This window comes from Mus caroli, unplaced genomic scaffold (genome assembly GCF_900094665.2).
Source record: "Mus caroli unplaced genomic scaffold, CAROLI_EIJ_v1.1 scaffold_18457_1, whole genome shotgun sequence".
Taxonomy (NCBI): Eukaryota; Metazoa; Chordata; class Mammalia; order Rodentia; family Muridae; genus Mus; species Mus caroli.
This window is the reverse complement of record NW_018390450.1, coordinates 85-10,919: the sequence shown is the minus strand read 5'-3', so window position 1 is coordinate 10,919 and position 10,835 is coordinate 85. Positions and strand designations below refer to the sequence as shown.

Genomic DNA, 10,835 nt, shown 5'->3' with positions numbered 1-10,835 from the left:
CAATCACAAAAGAACTCACATGATATGCACTCACTGATAAGTGGGTATTAGCCCAGAAACTTAGAATATCCAAGATACAATTTGCAAAACACATGAAACTCAAGATGAAAGAAGACCAAAGTGTGGACACTTCACCCCTTCTTAGAATTGGGAACAAAACACCCATGGAAGCAGTTACAGAGACAACGTTTGGAGCTGAGATGAAAGGATGGACCATCCATAGACTGCTTCAACTGGGGATCCATCCCATAATCAGCCACCAAAGGCAGACACTATTGAATACACCAGCAAGATTGTGTGGAAGGGACCCTGATATAGCTGTCTCTTGTGAAGTTATCCCAGTGCCTGGCAAACACAGAAGTCGATGCTCACAGTCAACTATTTGATGGAACACAGGGCCTCCAATGGAGGAGCTAGAAAAAGTACCCAAGGAGCTGAAGGGGTCTGCAACTCTATAAGTGGAACAACAGTATGAACTAACCAGTACCCCCCAAATCTTGTGTCTCTAGCTGCATATATGAAGCAGAAGATGGCCTAGTCGGCCATCATTGGGAAGAGAGGCCCCTTGGTCTTGCAAACTTTATATGACCCAGTACAGGGGAACACCAAGAATAAGAAGTGTTAGTGGGTGGTTTGGGGAGCGGGGGTGGGAGGCTATAGGGGACTTTCAGGATAGCATTTGAAATGTAAATGAAAATACCTAAGAAATTGAAAATAGAAAAATAAGAAAAAAAAGAATTTCAAAGCATTTAACCTAAAAAATGACTTTTGCATAAGTACTTTAAAGGCCATTTGAGCAAGCACTTGACATTCTAAAACCATCACATTGTGTTTCCCAATCCAAGAGGGAGTTATAAACTCAACTTGAATAATAGTCTTGGGCTGGTGAGATGGACTGCTCTTCTGATGATTCTGAGGTCAAATACCAGCAACCACATCGTGGACCACAGCAATCCATAATGTGATCTGACACCCTCTTCTGGTGTGTCTGAAGACAGCTACAGTGCACTTATGTATAATAATAAATAATTCTTAAAACAAAAAAAGTAAAGTCTTTTTGCAATTAAAAGTCTATTAATTGTGGCCTCCACTAAAATACTTTTTTCTTTCAAGAGGGAAAATATCAGGGCAAAGTCACAATCAAAAGTTAAAATTAAACTCTAACTGTCCAGTGTCTGGGATCCAACACATGATCTTCTGGGTTCCTCCAAGGGTCACTTCTCCAGCCATGACCTTTGTAGCACACACGTTGTCTTCTAGGCTCCACTGCTGCTGCTGTTCATGGTGGTCATCTCATGTTCCTGGCATCTCCAAAACACTGCATGACCACTTCAGTCCTGAGTCATCAATTGCAACTGAGGCTGCACCTACACCAATGGCATTTCATATCCTCTCACAGGGCCAAGCCTCAGCTGCTCTTTATAACACCTCCATTTCTTCAAAACCAGTACCAGCTGGGTGACTCTTACACATTACCATGTCCTGCTGCTGCACGAGGTACAACTTTGGCTATCATTGGAACATAGCCTCTTTGTGCTCTGAGAAAACACTTTCCAGAAAATTTCACCTCAGTGATGTTGGTCTCTTCTTAATCACAGCTAATCATTTAGCTCCACCTAAGCAGCATCAATAGCCCCAGTAATGCAAAGTTTTCACTTTAGTAGTTCTGGTATCTTGTTAATAACAGCTGATTCTTTAACCCCAGCTAACCAGAATGACAGAACCTTCAAAATCAAAATAACAATGGCCCTGAAAATAGTCTTTAATCTTTCCTCTGAAATTTCACAAGCCAGGCCTCCATCTTCTCCACTGTTCTCAATGTTATCCTCCAAGCTTCTACACAACATCTGACAGAGTTCTTAACACAAAATGGATCTTCTGGCCCAAAGTTCCAAAGTCCTTCCACAGTACTACCCAAAACATGGTCAGGTTGTCACAGGAATACCCCACTATGCTGGTACCAATTTGTTTTAGTTAAGGTTTCTATTCTTGTGCCAACATCATGAACAAGAAGCAAGTTGGGGAGGAAAGGGCTTATAGAGCTTACACTTCCATACTGCTGTTCATCACCAAAGAATTCAGGACTGGAACTCAAGCAGGTCAGAAAGCAGGAGCTGATGCAGAGGCCATGGAGGGATGTTCTTTGCTGGCTTGCTTCTCCAGGCTTTCTCAGCCTGCTCTCTAATAGAACCCAAGATTGCCAGCCCAGAGATGGTCCCACCCACAAGGGGCCTTTCCCCCTTGATCACAAATTGAGAAAATGCCTTACAGTTGGATCTCATAGAGGCATTTCCTCAACTGAATCTCCTTTTCTGTGATAACTCCAGCTGTGACAAGTTGATGCAAAACTGGCCAGTATACCATCTCTACACTCACAGTCCTATTTTTGATGTGCAGTATGTGTACCAGGTTTGCATGATGATATCTACACCTAGGGCTTCAAGTGACTTCCTCACCCTTTTGTGCTTGACTTCAGGCAGCCAGCATTGTACCCAATTTCCTGGTGAGTTTCACCAATAGTGATTTCACAAACATAGTCATAATGAAAGAAGTTCTAGCTAAGTATGTGCAAATTACACATGGGTTTCCTTTGTGGGCAAGTCTGAAACTGAAACTCCATTGCTACACTGCCAAGTTATAACTCTGTGGGCACAGAAAATGCACTGTTTTTTATGATGATACTAGTGAAAACTTCAACTGCCATTTCCATGGCCATATTCCTTGGCTTTGTTCTGGTGACAAAAAATCTCCACTGGACACAAAACTGAGTAAAAACAGAAAAAATCTACACCAGTGTACCTACACTCAGAGCTACTTCCACACTGAGCCATTATTCAGAACCCTTGGGTTAATGAGCTGAGAATATTATTTTCTCTCAGAGAAACTCCTACACTTTGAGGCCTAGCTGTGGTCACAGAGTTGCTTTTCCTGGCCAGTGCCCCAGTACCACCACATACCTGTTCATTTCTGCCATCCAGTTTCTAGGTCTAGAAGCATAGATAAGAATAGTTTTTCAGTGGGACACCTTTGGGAACATAGGCTGATACCACCATCCACACACTCCCATATTTACTCTCTTGTCTATGATCTTTTGCAGAGGAATTCTTTGTTGATTCCCTGAAAACCAAGCCAGTTTGTGCTGTATCTATAATACCAGGGTAAGATCTAGTCCTGCACCCAATAAACCTTGTTTTCCTCTTAATCCTCCACCTCAAATCCCACCTGGACCCTCTGTGCATTGTCCAGCATTAGGTTGGCTGAACATATCAGGGAAGGATCACTCAAATCCTTTTCCTCCACTGCTATCTACAGACATCAAGCCTATTTTTGCATAGTAAGAATGCAAACCAGCTTTTTCTGCTAATCACTGCAGAATGTAATCCTACATCCCCATTTACAACATTCCAAGGAACTTCTGGTCACTGTTCTGCAGCATTGGTATCCCCATGGGGAGAGCCTCCAGAAATGATCCTACCTGGTCTATATCACAATAAGGTTTACCTCTTGATGTGCTTAACTTGAAACAGATTTACCTGACAACATTCGAGGTCAGATTTCCATGAGTCTCAACCCAACATTCCCAAGACTAGGAGTGGTCATGCTATTCCTTCATGAGCTTATCATTGCTGAGAACTCAGTTTACTTTGTTCATAACCACACATACAGGTCTATCTCACTTTTATTGCTAGGACAAAATTTGCAAGATAACGTCTTCAGTGGTGGAGTGCTACCTTAATCTCTACAACTCTAGTTCTACTTACTGCCGTTCACATTTTAAATTGAATATCCCTGTTTTGTGTCCCTAGAACAAAGCATTTTATCTACTTCTGTTCACTGTCTAGCCTTTTCTTTGAGTGCAATGGTCATAAAAATGTCATCATCTGCTTTGCTACCCAATCCTTGAATACAAAAGACTGTTTGTATGTAAACTGACACCTCAATAGAGAATCATCAGTACATTCTATAGTAGAGACACATAAAAAAATCATCTTTCTGGAAGGTGGTGTTGGATGTCTTAGCATTGACAGTGCTGACAGTGTTGGATGCTATCTTGAATTGTGGAGCTACACTGTACACTGTGGATGGTTTGGTCTCCTAAGATCTGTCTCTTCTACTAGGCAGTAAGAGGATTCTATTCCCATGATTGTAGATATCACAAATGCACAGGCACTTCCAATATGCAGTGTGACCCATATAGAGTGTATCAAAGAGGACAGCTGAAAAGAATTGATGTTCTTGTTTGATCAAAGAGTTCATATTCATGTCAAGATGCTTGGAATCACCCTCACTCAAGGAGCCATTTCACAAAGCTCAAAAGTGTAATATTTTGGATACAATATGCCAGACCTTCCCTCTCTAAGGTGAAGTTAACTTCATCATACATAATAAGTTTATCCAACATAAGATTTTCCAGAGTTTGAAACAGTCCCAAGATATTTCAAAAGTTCCTTCTCTTTGGTACTCTGTACAGCTTTTCAAATGTGGCACTCTGAACAAACTTAAAACAACTTACCTATTCCTAATATAAAAGGTACAGAATAAATGTTACCATCATAAAAGGAAGGATTGGGGAAATTCAAAAGAGAAAAGGTTGAAGGAATGTTTAACTCTATAAGTGCAAACTCTGAATCCAGTAGCTGAGTATCTGTCATGTAGGACTATGATAGTGTCATTTTCATTTCAAAGGGCTTAATGATAGCTGGCATTCCATTGTGATGGTTGGAGCCTGAAGTGTATATTATGGAATTTCTTTACCACAGCCTTGTAGCTTTCCATACCAGTTGCAATACCTTTTGGATTCTACAACCTACTAGCTTCACACATGCAGCATGAACTTATTATATAGCTTCATGTAGGCCACTTCTTAGACCTCCTTGCAGAATATCTACTTCTGACTCACATTGCCTGAGCTTAGAGCCCCTCAAAATATCTTCAATGATTCTACTGAATTTTTCTATTTCTATACTCTTTGGATCATCATGCTAAATTAATTTTCAGAGTTTAGTTATTCTGGTTAGTGTTTGGGCAACTTGAAAATAATGTTGATCTTTATGAATAGAAAGAAGCTCAATTGAGAAAATGTCTCTCAGAAAATAGCCTGCAGAAATGCTGGTCCTGTATTGTTTGCTTAATGATTGATCTGGAAGACAGTAGCTTAATTTGAATGGCAATAATTGATCTAAGAGAGCCCTGCTCACTGTGCATGATACCAATCCTGGGCTTGTGACTTGGATTATATAAAAAGGCTTTCTTACATAGTTCCATTGCTGTGAAGAGATACTATGACTAAGGCAGATCTATAAAGTACAACCTTAATCGGGAGCTAGCTCAAAGTTATAGAGGTTTAGACCTTTTAAAATTCACTGCAGGTATGATGGCAGTATCCAACCAGAAATGGTGATGAGGAGAGAGATGAATGAGTGTTTTGCATCTTGATCTCACTGCACCGAGGAGAGCTATTTTCAATGCAGCTAAGGGGAGGGTCTCAATGCCCATACCTAGAGTCACACACATACTCCAACTATGATCAAAACCTTATCTACTCAAAGAAGGCCATACCTTTAAACAGGGTCTTTTTCTGGGCTAAGTGTGTTCATAGCACCACAAAGGCCATATGAGGTACCTCTGAAGAGCCAGAGAATAAGCAGTGTTCCTTCATGGTTTCTGCTTCATTATTTACTCCAGAATTTCACCCTTATTCCAGGACTAAGGTACTTGTGGAAAATGCTGTGTGTGCAGTGACAATTTTAGAATTTTGGTTTCTTTAAAGAATGCATAAATATTATAAGTTAATATTTTCATTTTAATCCCTGATATGGGATATAGGGCTGCTTCTGATTACCTAGAGCACCTGACTATGTTTTGCCTCATGCTCTAGCATGGGTGTAATGCTCTCTGTTGTATGTAGATTTTTTTTTCTGTGGTTGTGTAATGTAGGTGTTTGAAAGGATGTATAACAGATGGGGAACGGTGGAAGAAAGAAGACCCCTCAAAGTATCAAACACCAGCTACACTTCTGCCTTTTATTCTCTGGTGAGATATCCCAGAATCAAGCCCAGCTACACTGTCTCTACACATGAAGCTTAGCTCACCATGAATGCTGGTGTCTTCACCCAATGAGATCTCTAGACATATCCCAGCTAGATTCATCCACAGGGTGACAAAACTGGACCTAGTAACAGATCCAGGAGTGACTATCTTTGGTGAATTTCCCCCAAAACATGAAACTTGTTAATATCTGAACATTGTAATATGTAACTCTGGAAACAAACTGAATGCCAGCTTTTCCTGGAGTTTTCCCAAGATTCTAATGAACATAGTCCCAAAATACAGTCCCATCATGCAATGCCTTGACCCCAGTTAGATTATGTCACCTCAACATTCCCATGCTAGTGTCTTATGAGAGGTTATGTATCATAGGGATGATGAGTTTTGTGGACCTAGGTCCACAAGAGCTCTGGCTCAGTACCTAGGTCTTATGTGAATTTTCTGTTGAGTTTTCCATTTAGTGAACCTGCATGTGCTGTCTGCATATTAAGAAAATATGCTGAATATGTCCAAAACTCTTGAAGATTTTACTTTGTTACAAAGTCTGAGCTGGCATCAAAGCACTCTTCTCAACCCTATGACCTTGCTCTTGTCACACAGAATCTACACTGGATTTTCTGTACTGTAGTATTAGACCACATCTCACAACTACTCTCTATAGATTCCTATTCCATCCTTTCTCTGGTCTTCTAGAGGCAAACTTTTGTGCGACTGTCATTGTTCGTGTTCAGGACTGGCTCAAGTCACACAAGTGATGCAATAGATTTTCCTGCTGAGTTCTCCCATGGGAAAAAAAAAACAACGTAATGAAAAAGGCAAAGATGTGTGCACCTAGCCCTTTCTCCTTACTCTCCAGGTCGTCATCCACCAGAATATTTCATTACCTCACATGTTTATTTCCTGTCCTGCTGCTCCAGTAACACTGGTTTATGGAAGTTTTTCAAGATACAAAATACATAGACCTCTTCAAAGTATAAGGACTGTATCTGTATGCACAGATTAAATATTGGCCAGGGCTTGTGACCTTTCCCTGAAACTTCCATGCCAGAACCATTCAATCACTCCCAACCTTAGCTCAGAATATGCAGTATCCGTAGTAGTTTTCCCACTTGATATATCCTATAGCTAAGCCCATTTTGGCCACCTGCATACTCCAAGATCTAGTAGTGAGTGAGGAGATCACATATTAGGCTTTTCTGATGATGCTTCCCTGAAATTCCGCTTCCAGTATCATCCTCATATTCCCTACACTAGATATCTACCTCATAGTACAAAATTCTCATAACAGATTTGCCTTGTGAGTGCCAATGAGTAGTTCACTTCATAATCCTGGGACTACTTTTGTTCACACAGTTCTTTCAGTTACTTTACCTAGACAGTTTCAGTTGCAAGAACATGTTGATTTGTTGTATCTACAACCCAATGATGCTATTGTGTGCCTTCTGACAATTAACAAAGCCTCATTTACTATCACTGACACTAGGTCTACATTGCTCTGGTAGTATCTCTACCTGGTTTTCATGGTTCTTTTGAGAATCAGTATTTCCTGTGCCATCTTCACAATTCCTAAAATTAGGTGAGAGAACAACAGGCTTCCCAATCTCTGCCAAATTTCATGAATTCAAGTTCATTGATTCTGTTGGCCCTGCTCTTGTGGTGTCTCAGAATTAGGTGGTTCTTCTGCTCCTTCTTTTCCCCCCTCCATAGGAATCCCTAAACTCTACCTAAGATTTGGTTATGATATTCTGAATCAACTTCCATCAGTTGGTAGATTAAATCTCCCTGGTCTCTTTTATGATGATTATGCTAGTATTTCTTCTGAAACACTCTGCTGGCAGGATGAAATCTAGTTCTAAGATTTTGTGGCTAACTTGGTGTTCCAAACGTTTCCCTCCTGTATGTTTCAGTCTATCTGGTTTTATGTGTAGGTCCTTTATCCACTTGAACTTGAGCTTTGTAAAAGGAGATAAGAATGGATGGATGTGCATTCTTCTACATGGTGACTGCCAGTTGATCCAGCACTACTTGTTGAAAATGAGGTCTTTTTAAAAAAAATATATTTTCTTTTTATTGGATATTTTCTTCATTTACATTTCAAATGCTATCCCAAAAGTCCCCTATACTGTCCCCCCTCCCTGCTCCCCTACCCACTCACTCCGACTTCTTAGCGCTGGCTTTCTCCTGTACTGGGGCATATAGAGTTTGATAGACCAAGGGTCCACTCTTTCCAATGATTGCCAACTAGGCCATCTTCTGCTACATATGCAGCTAGAGACATGAATGAGATCTGGGGATACTGATTAGTTCATATTGTTGTTCCACCTATAGGGTTTCAGACCTCTTCAGCTCTTGGGTATTTTCTCTAGCTCCTACATTGGGGGCCCTGTGTACCATCCTATAGATGACTGTGACCATCCACTTCTGTATTTGCCAGGCACTGGCAAAGCCTCACAGGAGACAGCTATATCAGGGTCCTTTCAGGAAAATCGTGTTGGCATATGCAATAGTGTCTTCGTTTGGTGGCTGATTATGGGATGGACCCCCCCCCCCCCAGGGTGGGGCAGACTCTGGATGTTCCATCCTTTCATCTTAGCTCTAAACTTTGTCTCTGAAACTCCTTCCATGGATATTTTAATTCCCTATTCTATGGAGGAATGAAGTATCCATGAGTTGTTCTTCCTTCTAGATTTTCTTGTGTTTTAGAAGTTGTATCTTGGGTATTCTAGGTTTCTGGGCTAATATCCACTTATCAGTGAGTGCATATCAAGTGACTTCTTATGTGATTGGATTACCTCACTCAGGATGATATCCTCCAGATACATCCATTTGCCCAAGAACTTCATAAATTCATTTTTTTTATATAGCTGAGTAGTACTCCATTGTGTAAATGTACCACATTTTCTGTATCCATTCCACTGTTGAGGGACATCTGGGTTTTTTCCAGCTTCTGGCTATATTATAAATAGGGCTGATATGAACATGTTAGAGCATGTTTTTGTTTGTTTGTTTGTTTGTTTGTTTTGTTTTTTACTAGTTGGCTTTAGCTCCTTAGACAATGATAAAGTGATCATCGGTTTGTGGGTTCATTTTTGGGTCTTCAATTCTATTTCATTGATCTTCCTGCCTGTTTGTGTAGCAATACTATGCAGTTTTTAATCACTATTCCTCAGTAATGCAGCTTGAGATCAGGGATGGCAATTCCCCCAGAAGTTCTTTTATTGTTGAAAACAGTTTTAGATATCCTGGGTTTATTTGGTATTCCACGTGGATTTGAAAATTGCTCTTGAGCTAAAGGGATCTGCAACCCTATAGGTGGAACAACAATATGAACTAACCAGTACCCCCAGAGCTAGTGTCTCTAGCTGCATATGTANCANAAGATGGCCTAGTCAGCCATCAGTGGAAAGAGAGGCCCATTAGTCATGCAAACTTTATATGCCTCAGTACAGGGGAACGCCAGGGCCAAGAAGTGGGAGTGGGTGGGTAGGGGAGTGGGGGGTAGGGTATGGGGGACTTTTGGGATAGCATTGGAAATGTAAATGAGGAAAATACCTAATTTTAAAAAAAGGATGGAACACAGGGCCCCTAATGGAGGAGCTAGAGAAAGTACCCAAGGAGATGCTGCTTGTGGACGTTGTACATCGTGGTGCGGAGCCTAGTGCGCACCACGATGTACAACGTCCACAAGCAGCCCGGGGGGCTTGGGCTTAAAAATATTAGAGATCTAGATTTCATATCCATAATAAACAAAAAAATTTTAAAAAGCAGTCATGATATAAAATAGCAGCTCCTGTAATTTCTGCAAGTATCACCTTCTTCAGAAGTTGCTTCAATTCAGTTTGCCTCATTCCTAGAAGCCTCGTCAAAATTCTCCACCAGATCTGGAACTTCATCATCATCATCCTCTCCAGTAGCAAGTGGTGCTTTTCCATCCACAGATTGTTTGGGCAGAGCTTCAGACAGTCTCCTTAAACTAGTCAGACTGTCTGCACCGAGCTGGTTGAGGATGCTGGGAACCATTTCTGTCAGCTGCTTTGTCTCAGTGTGGCCTTTAATGGTGAAGGTGTTTTCTGCCGGAGATGCCTGAACTTTAGGGTTGTTAAAATGGATCACTGTTCCTTGGTTTGTAAACATGTTCACCTGTTCAATACCAGAGATATTGTTTACCCCTAACTTCTTTAAGGAGAACTGCAGTTTTTTATCGTCTGCTGTGGCTGTTCTGTGAACCACCTTCTTTCTATGAGCAGTTCCTTTCCCACCAATGCGCACTTGTGCCTGCAGTTTGGCGAGTTTCTCCTGGTTCATGATCATTTCTTTCATCTTGTCGGAGTGGAAATGGCACCACGCGGGGGACTAAGGTTCATGCTCAGGGGGTCTCAGGCAGACCAGCTGAGAGAAGGCACACATACGCGGGGACGTAAGATGGCAGCTGGGGGGGGGGGAAGCTTTTCTGTTATCATTTGCCTAATGTGGTGGACTTCACTCTGAAGTGGACTTCATGCTCTTGCTCATTCTCTTAATAAAGATAAACTGTGACTGCTAAAAAAAAAGAAAAGAAAAAAGAAAAAAAAAGGAAAAAAATTGCTCTTGCTAAATATGTGAAGAAGTAAGTAGGAATTTTGATGTGGATTGCACTTAATCTGTAGATTTCTTTCAGCAAGATGGCCATTTTTACTATATTAATCCGGCCAATCCATGAGCATGGGAGATATTTCCACTCTCTGAATTCTTTGATTTGTTTCTTCAGAAAGTTGAAGTTCTTGTCATACATATCTTTCACTTGCTTG

At 41.0% G+C, this 10,835-nt stretch overlaps 1 protein-coding gene across 2 annotated transcripts; it reads right to left on the bottom strand.

The window, feature by feature from the left end:
* Positions 1-9,822: 9,822 nt before the first annotated feature.
* Positions 9,823-10,371, bottom strand: LOC110288654 (transcription factor BTF3-like). Of its 2 annotated transcripts, none has more exons than XM_029473871.1 (2): positions 10,279-10,371; positions 9,823-10,188 (listed from the first exon to the last, which is right to left on the bottom strand). In XM_029473871.1, exons 1-2 carry the CDS (start codon positions 10,366-10,368, stop codon positions 9,883-9,885), a joined length of 396 nt encoding a protein of 131 aa, XP_029329731.1. In that variant the 5' UTR covers positions 10,369-10,371; the 3' UTR covers positions 9,823-9,882. The 2 variants fall into 2 exon arrangements, with proteins under 2 accessions (XP_029329731.1, XP_029329732.1); XM_029473872.1 differs by having other exon boundaries at positions 10,300-10,371.
* Between the last annotated feature and the right edge of the window lie 464 nt (positions 10,372-10,835).

Excerpts from the sequence above, each read along its gene's own strand:
- LOC110288654 (XM_029473871.1), bottom strand. The coding sequence starts at position 10,368 with ATGAAAGAAATGATCATGAACCAGGAGAAACTCGCCAAACTGCAGGCA. Across the intron at positions 10,189-10,278 it reads GAACTGCTCATAGAAAGAAG|GTGAACATGTTTACAAACCA; the intron begins GTGGTTCACAGA and ends GGTATTGAACAG.